Source organism: Accipiter gentilis, chromosome 2, assembly GCF_929443795.1.
Source record: "Accipiter gentilis chromosome 2, bAccGen1.1, whole genome shotgun sequence".
Taxonomy (NCBI): domain Eukaryota; kingdom Metazoa; phylum Chordata; class Aves; order Accipitriformes; family Accipitridae; genus Astur; species Astur gentilis.
Window position 1 is genome coordinate 53,400,643 of NC_064881.1, and position 15,434 is coordinate 53,416,076.

Sequence of the window (15,434 nt, forward strand, 5' to 3'; positions counted from 1 at the left end):
GTCTGTTTGCAGTCTCTAAATGTAATCCTTTCTCTTGGGCCTTCTTTTTCTGTGCTAGAAGTAGGGATGCATGCAACATCTCCTGTGTTGCATGCATCCTCCCCAAGTTCTTCCCTATCAGGGATGCTCGGCTTTTCCAACCTGCTGCTTGTTTGCCCTGGTTTAAAAAGAAAACAGCGGCAGCAGCAACCCCAAAACCCTGCCCAGGCTGAACAAAAGCCCCTTTGTTTGCTCTAGGCATTGGATTCAAGCGGAAATCTTGTTAGGGAACGAGCAATAATGGCTTTTCTGCACTAATTATAGCTCTTGAAGCTGTTTATTCAGTATGAACAGATGAAAATATGGGTGCAACCTCCCTATCCCGCTCGCCAGGTTTTTGCAACTTTCTTTGCCTCTTTTCCTCCCTGGACTAATGAGTGATGTGCTAACAAGTTATCAGTGGTTTCTGGAGGTAACGAGATGAGGCTGTTGTGCAAACCTGGGTTGGCGAGGGCTTGATCCTGCCTGACCCACCTCCCATCGTGCTCTCTGCCAAACTTTCTTGTCTCTTTAAACCAGTCCCCTGGGAGGCCAAGTATCTGAGGATGCAGTAACATGGCTCAGTGCCAGGGCTGGGGACATCCCCGAGGGATAGATGAGTATCAGGGAAGGCATTTGTGGAGCCAATATGAGCTGCAGGCACCACAGCGGGTTCCCATTCCCCATCTCCGTATACAGGAGTTGGATGACGGGTTTAGCTTTGGGAGTCTTTGCAGGGCTGTAATTTTCTGCATGCTCTAGGCTCTGCTGCTTACACAGACCATTTCTTTACTTTTTGGCAGCAGAAAATCAAAATAGGTGCTAAATGCCCCAAAAAATAGTCCTTCCTGGCTGTCACCCTGCAGCGCTTCTTCCTCGGTGCTGCACGACTGCCCTGGTTTAATACTGAAACACAAATCACTCCCCAACTGGGTGTTCCCAGCGTCGTCGTCATCTTCAGCATTTTACAATATCGAATGGGCTCTGCGATAAGAGCTATTATTAGACAGCTGCTTTAAATAGAGGTAGAAAATTTCAATATCAGGTGCAGCACTGCAGCTTGAGCAAGTCCTTATCAGCACCAAAGCCCAGATTAGCATGTAGGAGTGGGTGAATCTGTGACCTGTGCTCGTATCACGCATTGTTCCCAAGGGCTGGTAATTAAAGCAGCTTCATTACCAGAGCCTATTTTGTTGCTATTGTACTTGTTATAGACAGAAAAGCAGAAGCTGGAGGAATAAGGGTGATGGTTTCAGGTTTTTTTCTGCGCACCTCCCCTCTCGCGCTGCCGTTCCCAACATCACATTGGGAAGAGCATTCTTCTGCTGTGCAGTCGGGTCCTCTTTTAGCTTTACCCTTTAATAGGAACAGCAGAAGCTCAGGGCAAAGAGCTGCTTCATTTTAGTCCCTGACACCACAGGGTCTCTCCAAGGCTTTTAAACCAACCACCAAATAGGTTGTTGTCTTCTTCCAGTGAGTCCATCAGTGTCCCCATGATCCCTTTGGGCCTGAAGGAGACAAAGGAGCTGGATTTGCTGGTACCACTGAAGGTGAGCATTGGGGTTTTGCATGTTTGATGAGGTGCAAGATGATGGACTTGAGTGACCATGCACTTTGGGGGATGTTTCAGCACATGGGTACCGTTGGGCACTGTAAAGGAGGTGTGCTGCAGCAGCTGCAAAATATTTTCTGTTTTGGAACAGCTGCAGAAAAAAAATTATGGGGAGGAACTGGACTTAAAACATGGGACAGTGGGATATGAGGGTCTGGAGATGCTGGAGAGCAAGAGCTGGGCAGGGGAGGAGATGGTTTTCCCTGGTGTGGGTTTCCTTGTGGGGAGAGCTGGCAAGTTGCTTATACAGAATCGCCCAAAGTCACCCTTTATATCATGAAAATCTGTTTTGAAGGGTGGCTCAGGATTTTCTCTTCTCTTGTTTCCCCGTCCAGGATCTCATCAGTGAACACTATGGAGAGGAGGGCATCTTGTTTGAAAAAGAAATCAAAGAGTTCATGGAGCTCCGGCAGGTCAGTGTCCCTTGAGTTGCAAAGTGCAGAACTGCTTGTTGGAGGTGCCACATTTTGCCCTGAGGGTCCCCTCATCCTCTCTCCAAACTGCACCCTCATCCTTGTGTCTTGGGGCGTGGGATTCCCATGCTAGAGCACCTCAGCTTCGGTTCATAGGTTACAAAATATTACAGACCATTCAGTAATTGTTTTCTTTCCACGTCCTTTAATGCCCTGCTATCCTAGAACTGAACAGTAATAAAAGTTACAATGCAATCCATTACTGGTTTATGAATATTAGTTCACCTCTGGCAAGGCTAAATGACTGCTCTCTCTCCAGCTAGTGCTTGAAGAAGAGGAAATATAAAGCAAGCCAGTAAAGGTGAATTTTCTTCTGTCCTATGAAACAGATCTCATAAGTAACTTCAAGTTTTGCCTTGCTGTGAAGCTTTGATCTGGAAGAGCAGAAAGAAAGAGGCTTGCTCAAGCCCTTGTGAAGGGCCCTGATCCTGATCTTCAGGCTGTGGGAGAGGAGCTCTGCAAAGCTAGGAGCTGGGAAAAGCCCTGTGGTTAAAATTAGGCGTTAGGAGAGCTCTGACCCTCCTCCTTGTGTCAGGTCAAAAGCTCAAGGGCTTTTTTATTAAGAGCAAAAAATCCTATTTCTTCCCTAGCATTTATTTCATCAGACTTTGCATGAGTTTCTCTTAAAAAAAAGTAATAATCCCAGCTTGGTTTAGATGAACATTGCCTCCAGCACAGCTCCCAGGCTGCTGGCTCTGGATTTGGGTGCCTCAGCACTGAATTTGTGCTTCCCCCGCCTTTCCCAGAACTGAACCTCTGTTGGGGGGGCTGCCTCCTGCTGCTGCACAGCCACTTGTCCGCTCTTGATCTGATCCTATTGATCTAATAACTGAAGTGGAGTTTATCTACCACTGGGCTGGCCAGCATGTGCAGCTCCATAAATCCGACATTTCCTTCCCCTTTTCCCCCTCTTCTCTCACTCACGTGTCTCATCTCCCATCCCTGCAGGCAATGCGCACCCCGAGCCGCAACGAAGCTGGTCTCGAGCTCTTGATGGAGTATTACAACCAGCTCTACTTCCTCGACAGCCGTTTCTTCCCTCCCACCAAAAGCCTGGGTGTCTTCTTCCACTGGTTGGTGCAGCTTTCCCCATCCCACCCGGGACATTACGAGTGGGGAAGGAGCCAGGGCCAAGCCTCCACGACGGCATCGCTGCCTTGGCAGCAAAGCCAGGGCTGGCGGACACAGGGACCTGGGTTTGCTCTCGCTCTGGGTGGGTTAATTAGGGGAAGCAGGTGAAAGCACATGCCCCACAGGGATGAGCCTTGATGGGAACGATGGCTGCAAGCCCACGCAGAGCACTGAAAACCCTCCAGGCTCCTCCTGCGTCCATGGGTGAGGAGCCAGGGATGGGCAGCTGTTGACTTTTCCCTTCCCCAGGTATGACTCCCTGACAGGGGTCCCATCCCACCAGCGGGCGCTGGCGTTTGAGAAGGGCAGTGTGCTTTTCAACATCGGAGCCCTGCACACCCAGATTGGAGCGCGGCAGGACCGTGCATCCCTGCCGGGGCTCAACCAGGCCATCGATGCTTTTCAGAAGGCGGCCGGTACGTGGGTTCCCTGCTTCCCTGGTTCCCCAGGGGCGTGCAGGCAGCATTTCCCTGGGGTGGGAATAATCCACGTGAGTGCAAGAAGGGGAGGGAGCAGTCATACAAAGAGGGATGGGGACAGGGCTTCTCCAAGGGACCACGAACCAAGTGCAGGTTGGCACCACGCTGCTTCTGTGTGTGATGAAGAGGAGCTGGGATGACCCAACAGCCACCCGAAGGGCTTTCTCTTGCCGTGTGGCAGTAAGGATGTCCCAGCTGGGGAGAGGAGAGATGCTGATCTGGCTGTGAGCAGCTGGGGAAAAAAGGGACCTGGGACTGTGGTCACCCAGGGCTTTGGAGTGGAAAGCTGTGGGCACAAGGATGGTTTAGATAGCAAGGGAGGAACCCCCAACCTTTTTACCCACCGGTTATGGTGAGGTGTTTGATGTGCAAGTGGGGTTGCTGGCTCTTCTCCTCCTGTGATGCCGGTGGGGAAACCTTGGTGGTCCAATAGTCTTACTCTCCTGCTTACAAGCCCAGTGGCTATCAGGAGCTTCTCCCTCATGCAGGTGCCTTTAACTACTTGAAGGAAAACTTCTCCAACGCTCCCAGCCTGGATATGAGCGCTGCCTCCTTGAACATGCTGGTGCGGCTGATGGTCGCCCAGGTCCAGGAGTGCGTCTTTGAGAAGATGACCTTGCTGTGTGCCCAGCATGACTTCCTCACCCGGCTGCAGCTTGCCCAGGAGGCAGCAAGGGTGAGCACCTCAAGGAGGAGAGGACTTGGTGGGGCTGTCACCACTGGAGAGGCTCCTTCTGTGGCCACCAGAACCCCCCAGGAGAGGACAGCCTGCTGTCACTGTCTCCTGATGGATGTCCTATATCTCAACCCATGGCTTAGCAGCTTGTCTCTCGATGCCCCACAGGTGGAAGATGTCTACTCACTGGTACACCAGACGATGACCCAGGCCCACGTGAAGGATTACGTTCCCTTCTCTTGGACCACCATGGTCCACGTCAAGTCGGAGCATTTTAAAGCCCTCTCCCACTACTTTGCTGCCATTGCTCTCTGTGACTGCCCTGGTAAGTGTTATAGCTCAGAAGCAGCTGCCTGCTTATCCAAGTGCTGGCTCCACATGGTAGCCTGCTGTTTGGGAGAGAATGCAAAGAAAGGCGAAGGGACACATGCACAGTGCAGATGGATCCAAAACCTAAAGATTCTGGGATGCTCTGGGCTGTTGATCTTGCTTCTTGACTCAGCAATTCATGCACAGGGCAGATTTCCTCTCTATTTCTGGTTTGCAAAGTCCTTCCAAGAAGGTGAGCAAAAAGGTGCTGTAGCGATGTCGCCTGTAGTTGCCTTTGGGACTGGGTGGGTAAAGAGGGGGTCAGCTGCCTGCTGACCACACGTGTGCTGGTGTCCTCGGCTGGGCATCCTCCAGAGGCACCCAGCTCCATGTGGTGGGCCAGCTGGGGCCTTCAAAAAATAAAAATAAAACCAAAAAAACCCCAGGATATCCCTGGACAAACTGGTCTGGGCTGCTCAAATGTAATTGCCAGCCTTGCGGCCAGGCCCTGGGCATCCCAGGGTGGTGAGGTGCTGGCAGCAGGGTACTCGTGGCTGTGCCGGAGCTGGGCTTACGTGGCTCCAGGGAGCCAGCTGGAGCTCGGACGTGGGATGCAACCTATGATTTCCATCTGTGCCGTCACTGACGCTCAGGCAAGCAATTTTGGGTCAGGCAGAGGATCTGGGGGCGGGCAGACGATGCACGCTGTGACCTGTGGTGCTGACCCATCGCTTGGTGGGGTGGTTGAGGACAGGCTGGGGGATTTCTTGAGGGATGGCTGCCGAAAGCAGTGCTGTGTCGGTGACGGCTGCCAGACTGTCCCAGCATCCTCCTCCGCTCCGGAGCCTGCCCAAAATCTTGCTGCCGGGCTTGTGCTGTGTGGGCGTTGCAGAAGCAGAATTGAGCAAGGAGAGCTGCTGGGGCAAAGACGGGAGAGATTGGGGTACCGTGGGGCTGGAGCGGCTTAAAGAGAAACCGCAGAGGACAGTGATGGGGCCAGGTTTGCATGGGGTTACAAGGGACAGTGCAAACCTCTCCCCTAAAATTTTGAGGCTTTTTGCCTGGCCTAACAACCTTAGGTGCCAAGGGAAATACAAATCTGCAGGAGTTGTCTGATTTGGGTGTGTGGGAATATTTTTGCTCCATCCAGAGCATGCTGTTGAGATCTCACGTGCCTGCTTGCTGCCTCTCCCTGACCCCCTTGTTCAGAATATCAAATCTTTCGCTCCCATAACCAGCCAGCAATAACTTCTTTATGCTGCAGTTTAATCCCCCAGGGATGCTGGCCTGGAGAGGGTTAGCATGGGGAGAGCCAGCTCTGGAGCTGCTGGTTCCCAGTCTGATGGATGCCTATGCTGGCGGTGCTCACCAGGCTTTGAGATCTCCTAATATTCAGACCAACAAGCCCACAAGGTTCCCTGGAGCCCTGTGAGTTCTTTCCTATCGCACTTTGTGCCCAGTCAAGGACGCTGCTATCCAACCCTGAGTTCCCAGTGAGCCAAAGGGGATTAGGAACAGCTTTGGCTGGAAATAAGCATGTAAAAATCATGTGTGCAGAGCCCCGTGCAGTGCTTGGAGCACCTGTGCAAACTCTATCCATCTCGGTTTCTCCATCAAAGGACCCTCTTGGTTGCACTGCAAGCTCTCTGCCCGTGCAGAGGTTGGAGGAAGGAGGGCTCAGCTCCCAAATTCCACTTCAGTCTGCCCAGCTCTTGTGCTTTAGTCGTTGTCTGACTTGGCTTCATGTCACTAACCTCCAGGTGGGGAAGGCCCAGGGCTCTTTATTTCCAATCCTGCTTCCAGACCAGAGCAAAGGAGGGAAGGAGACAAAAGAACCAGATACTTGTGCTGTGCACAGGACAAATCCTGCACTTGGCTTCAAAGCCTGGTGCAGTCTTAATGTGATACCTCCTCCCTTTCCCCATCAGTGATGTCTTGGTCGTTGCAGGGTGTAGTTGGGTGGGAGAAAGCTGCTGCTGAAGTTATTGGGGCCACGTGAACATGGATGTGGCTTCCCGGTCCCCTTGTCCCCACTGCCACGGGGGTCTGGGTGGCCAGGCAGTGCCCTGACTTCCCTCTAAGCCCATCCCCATCCATTTGTTTCACATAGCGGCATCCGATGCTGAACTGCCGGAGCAGGAGAAGGCTTTTATCCAGTTCCACGTCACCATGCCAGAGGGACCGTCGCTCCGTGTCCTGCTGCAGGACCCCGAGGAGAGGAGGAAGCTGGGTAAGCACATCGGTGGGAGCAAAGCCCCCTGTTCTTGCAATGAAACCTCGATGCACAGGCAGTGAACCCCATTGTAACCCTGCCTGTGTAGGCATGGTGTCCGCAAAGGAATGTGATGAGCTGTTGGGGGATGTTTCCATGCAAAGACGCCTTTTTTTTTTTTTTTTTTTTTTTGCTTTTTTGAAAAGAGCCTTTTCTGGGAAGGCAGGAAAATGTCACAGTTCTCCTTTAGGGTGTTGAGGACCAACTCATGCTGCTTGCACCAACCTGACCAGCCAAGTTTGACAGTAAAACCTCAAACATTGAGGTGTTCGGAGCCAGGTAACATCACCCAATGCAGCATGGAAAAATCCATAGGAACACAGAGATCCTGGAAGCTCCTTGGCTTGGGCTTGCTGCTGACTTGGCTTGATAACAAGAAGACACAGCAGATGCCAGGGGGTGGCTTTTTTAGCTGCATCAAAAGGCTTGGGAGACGAGAACTTCCTCCCATGTGGATTTTCAGCTTCAGGGGAAAAACAGAGCATTGCTTATTCAGCTGAAGTCATGTTTTGGCAGCCCCTCCCCAACAAGGCTGCAACAAGACCAAGCTCAGCGCCCTGATTTTGGGGTGTTGTCTGCTGTTTGCCTCCCCCATGAGCTGCCTCCTGATGCTCTTTCCCCTCATTGCACACATGTGAAAGGAGACAGGTCCCAGTAGGAATAAGTTTGTCACGTCACCAGCCCCAGCAAGGTCCTCCTGGCTGCTCAGCTGGATTTTACTGCTGGGGATGGGAGGTGGAGGACATGCATGAGGACATTCCTTAAATGAAACCCAAAACCAGAGCGTTATGGTAACACCACCCCAACACCCTCAGCTGCTGTCATCTGGTTTCACGATTTGCATCAATGCAGCTTCCAGCTCTCCCTGCTCTTCTTGGGGGGAATGGGCTCCATTGAACATCTGCTGGTGAAAAATGAATGGGTGGATACCAGCCTCAGCTCTGGTTTTGGTTTACAGGAAGGGAAGAAGTTTGTGGCATTAAAATAATCTCCATGGAAGGATATTTTTTCCCCCTTCCCTTGTCTCCTAGTCTTATAACATTGTGTTTTATCACACATGGTATATTCCACCATCTTCAATAGAGTGGAGCCAAAAGCTTGCACAACTCCTATGCTCGACCGCTATTCCCAGTGATCTTTTGAAAATAGCAGGAGTTGATGGTATTCAATAAAACGTAGTTGCTTTCTTGCGCATGGATGAGGCTGGCTGTGGGTGCTTTGATAAAATATGGTTGATTGCACTTGATACAATTATTTTGGAGAGTCTCTTCCTCTCTGGTTTCCATTCAGCCTCGGTATACATTTCCTCGATTGCGACTTCTCGCAAGGGAAATCAGAGGTCTTCGGGCCACTGGCTGTGGTCCTTGGAAGTCTGGAGCAAACGCTGATCATCTCTCTGGGTTATGTTGCCACCGTGTGTCCTAAAACTGTAAATGCTACAGGCACACGTGTTTCTATGATACGTGTGTGTATATACGTGTGTATATATATATATAGCTTTTTTCCGTAGTTTAGCATTGGATGCTGGTATCTTGGTTGCAGTCTCTTGCAAAGGAGATGTTTGCATTGATACCCATGGGTCATCGTGATTTCATCTCTTCTGGCCATTTTTCGGCCGCTCCGTTTTCACGAGGGTGGAAACACATTGAAGGCAAGTTGAGAGGAGCAAAGCAAGTCCAGATGTCGAAAAGGATGGAAAGCAGGACCTGCAGGGCGATGAGAAGGCTTTGCTTAGCCTAGAGAAGAGGGAGATGTGTTGCATCTTCCCGAAGCTAAAAGGCTGTCACCAGGAGGACGGGGCTCAATCATCCTCCATGTCCCCCCCTCCAGGGGACACAAGGCGATGGAGAGAAGTTAATTTGCAAAGGAGATTGAGGTTAAGCGTTAGGAGGGACTTCGGGGGCGGTGCGATGTGGTGGCGGCTCCTTCGCCGGCATTTTTCGGGAACATCTGCCAGCTCTCCTGCCGGCGCCGGGGGAGTGAAGTAGGTCACCCTTCAAGGTCCCTTCCCAGCCCTACCTTGGGGGCTTGAGCTGACGGCTGGGACCTACTCCATTTAGCGCACGTTGAATGCCTGGCAGGCTGCGAACGTGACTGGGCTGTCCCTGAGTCACGTCGGGTGACACAGCCCCGAAGGCTGCTGTCATCCGTGGGCAGCCGAGCGAGCGGAGAGGGAACGGCGGCAGGGCTCCTCTGCTCCACTCGGGCTGCAATCTCTCTACTCCCTTGCAGGCAAAGCTCACCTGAAGAAAGCCATCATGAAGCACGAAGAAGCCATGAGGATTCACGGCTTGTGCAAGATCCTGCGGAAGATGGATATCCTCCAGGAGGTCCTCTCCTTTGCCCACAAACGCTCGCTGAGCAAATACTCGGAGATCGACCACGAGGAAGACTTCTTTGAAACTGGAGATGCACCGGACATTCACCGTAAGTGGATTTTTTTGGGTTCAGCTGGGGAGGGGATTTGTGGCAGATTGCATGAGGCAGGCAAACTCTGTGGTGAGTTCGCGGCATGTCGCTGTGGACCAGAGCTCCCTGCGTGGTGGTGGAGCATCACAGGTGGGAGTGGGGGCTCTGGGTTGCATGTCTGGCAGCTGCATGAGCAGGTCCTGACTCTTATGGGTCCTACAATCCCTCCTCAGGGAGCACGACATAGAGGCAGCAGCTGCTGCAACTACCTGACCCCAGTTTATGTGCTTTTCTCTCCCTACCACCAGCCAAAACTCACCAGAAACCAGAGATAAAATCCCCCAACTTCTCCCAGGTGAAGGTGACCGACCTCTTCCACAGGCTGGTACGTACAGCTACAGGGATGGAGGTTGCCCCGAGGGAGCAGACATCTCCTCCTCCTCCCTTGCATGCTCTGCTTGCCTGGTTTCCTTCCTCCCTACAGCCTCTTCTCCCTCTCCCGGTGCAGCCGCTGCGCTCGCGGGCGGCTTTCCAAAGAGGATGAGCCGCTTCCTCGCAAGCATGGACCCGTGCGGGAGGAGAGCTGGGAGGGTGCGGATCTGTCTCTGCAAGACCTAAATGGGTCGTGAAGCTCCTCTGGCACATGGTGGAGCGGACACAGGCTTTTTGGGTGGCCTTTACCCCAGAAGGACCGACAGGACCCTTTAGAGGAAGCTTTTTGGGGGCAGGCTGGTGCCAGCTGGGAGGCACCAGGAAAATCCCACTGGCCCTTTATCCCTACCCTCTTTAGGCTTTTGTAGGGTCCTGGGGAGCAGGGCTGAGCTTCAGGGCTGCTGTGGTACTCGGCTGTGCTGTCCCCATCCCCCAGGCACCCCAAGGGCTGCGTAACACCCCAGGGAAAGGTTGGGCATCTCTGCTTTTGTACAGCCCCAGGGTAGGTGTGTATATCCTGCTCCTGTGGGAATAGAAACGCAGGAAAAAGACAGGAAAATAGGAAAGGTATGGGGGGAATCTGACCCTGAGGGGGTGAACTGTCCCACCGCCTCGCACCCTGCTACTGAACCACCCCAGCTGGGCTGCATCCCCCAGAGCCAGGCAGCGGTGAAAAACTTCAACCCCCATTGTCCCTCTTTGGGTGAAGGTTTGGGTTTTTTTTCCTGAAGGGGAGAATTAAGGAGCCAGCTCTGCCCACCGGAGCTTTCTGTTTCATTTGCTCCAGGATTATAGTGTCTAAACTGATGCCAGATCACTGACTGTGTTGAGATGTCCTTCTCCTGCATTGCAGGACCGCGGGACTGCTGGGAGGATGTCCAGACCTAAGCTCTGGGCAGAGGGTTGGACCAGAGACCTCCCAAGATCCTTCCCAACCTGCATGAGACTGCACCTGCTCATAAAGCCAACATCTGACATGGCCTTTTAAGCACCTCTAGCTTTATAGTGCATAAATCTGTATTTTGGGGCATGCAGGCAGGGTAAAACACCAGGCAGGCTCAAAATCACATCCTTAAAGAAATGGAAAAACAGGCTTTCTTGCTCTGCCTCCTCCCCATCAGTGTATGTTTTGCAAGCTTGCATGTCCCCAGGGAGTTGTTCTTGCACCAAAAGGTGCTTTCCGTGTTTCTACCTTACCCCAGGGACCCCTTTCGGTTTTCTCGGCCAAAAACAAGTGGTACCCAGCGCGGAGAGTCCACCTGATGAGAGGAGAGAACGGTTTTGGGTTCACACTGCGAGGAGACTCCCCGGTCCTTATTGCTGGTGTCATCCCGGGGGGCTGCGCTGCCGTGAGTACCCCAGGCTCTTGCTGTCCCTGTGGGGATTCTGTAAATGAGGTGTCAGGGGTTGCCTTGAGGGGTACCAGGTGGTTTTAGGTCTTAACACTTAGTTGGTAACTGCATTGGTGTGCTCAGGTAGAGACTCATCCCTTGCCAGATCTCAGCCTGGGGCTTGCAGATGGGTGTCTTGAAGGAATCGAGATTTATTTTTTTTTTCAGAGACAGCTAAGGAAAAAATACGGAGGTTAGCTCAGTTTTTAACTGCTGGCAGCCTCTCTTTGGCGAGCACCCAGCTCCCTTCTCCCCCATTTTGGGATGTGACAGTGTATGGAACAAGATGGCAAGTCTGAAACGCAAGTTGTCTCAGTGAAAACTCACTGTATGGGCTTTCTGATGTATCAGGGGTAACTTTGTTTTCCAGCAGAAGCTTGCTTGGAGCATCCTGGTGGGGTGCCCGAAGGTCTTCCCCCTCCCTCAGCACTGTTCAGCATCAACCGTGCCATCCAGAGCCCAGCATCGCTGTAACAACATGCTCCTTAGCAGCAAGATCACATTCCTTTTTGGGAGACTAAGATCTTCTCAAAGACAATATATGGTCCATATCTGGACCACTGCTGTGTTCCCTGGGCTTCATTGCACTCAGCTGGCATGGGATTGGACTCCAGACAGACACCAAAATGGGGGTGTCCCTGGGTGGACAAGTTTTTCTAAACCTCCATTGCAGCTTGCCTGGCGTGTGCTGGCTGAGTTGCTCCTAGCTCTGATGCTGTCCCTCCAGCCCCGAGCTGGCACATGCTTTCCTTCAGGCATGTCAAGAGCCTTGTTGATGGATGAAGGGTGTGCAAAGAACCTTGCTGAGCCTGCTCTGTTTTCTTAAGGATCAAGGCTTGCAGGCAATATTTTTTATATTTTTATTCTGGAGACCTGCAGCAATTAACCTTTTTCGAAGAGTCAGAGCTGGATGCGCTTTTTGCAAGGCTGCAAAAAGTCACGGGGCTGGGAGTTTAGAGCGTGCTGGATGTCAAGCGTGGCCATCTCCAGCGGCTGCAAACGAGACCCTTAGTCCGTAGAGCACCCCACTTTTGCATGCACACTGCAAAGCAGATGTAAAATCTTCAGGATGATGAAGGCATTATCTGTCTTGTGCTGTAGGTGGAGGGTGGACCCCAACCCTCCCTGTGGCCCGTATCTCTGCAGAATTGGGACCTACAGAGCAGGGTGGACACCGAGCAGACCTCGTGCAGTGGCATCCATGAGCTCAAACATGTGCATCTTCTGTCTTCCCCGCAGGAAGCCGGGCTGAAGGAGGGAGACTACATCATCTCGGTGAACGGCAAGGACTGCAAGTGGTCCAAGCATGCCGAGGTGGTGCAGCTGCTGAAGAGTACTGGGGAGGAGGGAGTGGAGATCAGCGTGATAACCCTGCAGGGCTCGGAGGGACCAAAAGCCGTAAGTCACATCCCAGGCCTTCGGTGGGAAACTGCAGAAGACGTTCCCCAGTGTCTTTCTGCCAGGCTGGAGGTACGGGGCTGAAGCTGGGCATCACGTCTGCAGCCCAGGTGCCACCCTGGCTTCACACCCCTTTCTGCTCCTCTTCCCAAACAGGCGGACAAGAAGGCAGCAGCGATGTCCTCGGGCAGTGGGATGCTGAAGAGCAACAAGGAGAACAGCCGAAAGAGCCTGATGAACAGCAAGAGTGCCAGCACGCTGCTCGTCTGGAGCAAGAAGAGCAAGCGGAGCAAGAAGAGCACCTACGGCATCCCCTTCACTGCGGTGGGAGACAATGAGGCTATGTACTGAAGCAGCCACCCAGGTCTAGGCGGGCTAGGTCATGTCCCGTGAGCTCTGGGGCAGGCTGCCTGTGAACCCTTGCAAGCACCAGTGGCCTGTCTGGGCTGTACTGGTGTCAGTGCTGCAAGGAACTCCCTGCCCCGGGGACGTGCCGCTGGTCGGATCCTCTCCGAAGAGACGAGCGATGCACAGTACCGGACTCCTCCATCCCCAAACACCTACGTTAAATGATCCTTAACTAAACAATATGGGGAAACATTGATTTATTCTTAATTTTTAGATTTTTTTTTTTTTTTTTTTCTCAAGGGGTTGGGGGGAGGCTGTGCTTCGGCGTAAAGCAGGGACTGGTTTGTGTCTTCTGCTCAGTACGAGGAGCAGCCATACCAAGCCCCAGCTATTAAAGCAAAAGCTGTAACCTTCTTTAGCATCTCCTAGGCTTTCTCTGCAAGGTAGAAGATGGCACCGCTGCCGCTGCTCGCCGAGAGCTGCTGGCAGAGCCAAATTGTTTAGCAGCTCTAGCTGGAGGTCATCTTCGATTCCCCTTTTTCGGGAGAGGGGATAGCGCGGGCATTGATGACTCGTGGTGACTCTGTCATGGGGTTCAACGGAGACCTGCCCAGGCAGCACCAGGCTGTGCATTTCTGCCGCGGTACCAGTTAGGGATGTCCCAGTGAAATGAGTTGAAGTTAGGATGGGTTTGACTGGGTTTTTTTGTGTGCTTTTGGGGTTTTTTTTAATGGACACCCAGGTTGGCCCAGGAAATACAGCCCAGCTGCAGAGCCTGCTTCTTTGGAAGAAAAGGGAAAGACTTGACATGCATTTGTTGTCTCGCTTTTTTTAATCAGTAGAGGTGGATTGCCCTAAATACGTGAGTAGATTAATAGCTAAGAGCCTTGTATTTTTCTTGGTATGAGATTAAAATTCCAGGAAGATAGCTCCTCCAGATTATTAAACTACTAAATTTGTGCTAGTATTGGATCTTGCACACGTTGCTAATACCCTAACACTGTGCTGTCAGCATTCGTACCGGAGCTGGGCTGATGGATACATGCATCTTGGTAATTGTACTGGAAATGCTGGGAGACTCCGAATGCGCGCTTAGATATATTGGCAAAATTTTCTCAATCCCATTTCTGCCTTGTGCATTATTTTTCTGAAGGCTAAAGAGCTGTCTGGTCTTCAGTGCTTGGATGATCTTGGTAGGTATAAAATACCCTTCAGAGATGCAATTGTATTTTTGTACTTTTTAAGTCGTGACAAATTTGTAGCAGTAGTTTAAAGAAGTGAATGTGCACTGGCAGTGGGATATCGTCGTGAGAGCATCCCCCCAGGGTTGTACCATGGCTTCTTTCTTCTTGGTGGCTGAATGCCCACGTGCCAAGCTTTCAGCCCTGGTTTTATCTAAGGAGAACTAAAGGAGGGCTTCTAGCTCTGTGTTATTGACCAAGAGGCCTCTCCATAGACCAAGACATCATCAAACTGGATTACAGATCTGGCTGCCACCATGAGGCCATCTGGTGCAGTCAGATTTTCTACATAATCTTGCCAGCTGCTTGGCGCGGGAGTGGTAAGGAAGGGGGTAGGTTCACAGAAAAGGCCACCTTGCCGTTAAAGCATCCCGGCAGCATCTTCCCCCGATCCTAAACATGTTGCCGACACGGACATCTCTGAGCTGGAGATGTATTTATTTAGAAGAAGCGTGCACAAGCGGCAAGCCTGCGCATCGCGTTGCCACCCGCATCACCCAACTCCTCCGTTGGCATTGGCGGAGGGGTTGCGTTTTGTGAGAGTTGGATATTTTCCCTAATACCAGTGGTTTTGGTTTTGTTTGTTTTTTAATTTGTACGTGGACTCTCACCTTTCATGGATTAAAAAGCACTGATTCAGAAACACTTTGTAACGTGCATCTCTGTTGCGAATTACAGATGGACTGGGTGCACCAGCCGTGGTGGGGGTGGGGGAGGAACAAGCCCTGGTTGGGCTTCCAAATGGGTCAGTTTTGGGTCATTTTTACATAAATCTGGAGCTGTTGAGGTTGGGAGAGATTGTTTGGTTCTATTACATCCTAATCCAAGACAAACCAAACTCCTAAGTATCCAGATCGGTCCAACAGCACTTGGTGAGCCATCATCTCCATCTCCAGCATGGTGTAATGGGAGCTGGTGGCTTTATCACATAAGTTATTTCATGGAAGTAATGCAAGAGGTGGGGAGTGGGACTCAGGTTGGATCTCTTGGGGGCTTTTCTTCTGGAAAAAAAAAAGGAAAACGTTCAAGAAAGTAATTTGCTTCACACCACATGTTTTTTTTCTGCTGTTTCTGTGTTTCCAAGGGGGTTTCCCACAAAGGTTTCCAAACCCCTTGTTTTTGGAAGACCACATCAATGGGCACAAAGGCATTGCTCGTGCTGGACAATCTTATTGGTAGCTGGTAAACAGCAAAGCCTTGACATAGGAACCCCCCCGCCTCTATTTTCCCTTGGGGGCCTGTGTT

General features: G+C 51.7%; 1 protein-coding gene across 4 annotated transcripts in view; it reads left to right on the forward strand.

Annotated features, from left to right (window-relative positions):
* RHPN1 (rhophilin Rho GTPase binding protein 1) overlaps window positions 1-14,836 on the forward strand; it is a 30,931-nt gene extending 16,095 nt beyond the window's left edge. For all 4 annotated transcript variants that reach the window (XM_049825315.1, XM_049825325.1, XM_049825342.1 and 1 more), the window contains exons 4-15: window positions 1,493-1,568; window positions 1,966-2,043; window positions 3,052-3,176; window positions 3,484-3,650; window positions 4,202-4,389; window positions 4,558-4,714; window positions 6,809-6,928; window positions 9,203-9,397; window positions 9,688-9,764; window positions 11,014-11,160; window positions 12,442-12,600; window positions 12,757-14,836. In XM_049825315.1, the coding sequence (XP_049681272.1) occupies window positions 1,493-1,568; window positions 1,966-2,043; window positions 3,052-3,176; window positions 3,484-3,650; window positions 4,202-4,389; window positions 4,558-4,714; window positions 6,809-6,928; window positions 9,203-9,397; window positions 9,688-9,764; window positions 11,014-11,160; window positions 12,442-12,600; window positions 12,757-12,951 (1,684 nt within the window). In that variant the 3' untranslated portion in view covers window positions 12,952-14,836. The remainder of the gene's footprint in view (window positions 1-1,492; window positions 1,569-1,965; window positions 2,044-3,051; window positions 3,177-3,483; window positions 3,651-4,201; window positions 4,390-4,557; window positions 4,715-6,808; window positions 6,929-9,202; window positions 9,398-9,687; window positions 9,765-11,013; window positions 11,161-12,441; window positions 12,601-12,756) is intronic.
* Window positions 14,837-15,434: the final 598 nt, after the last annotated feature.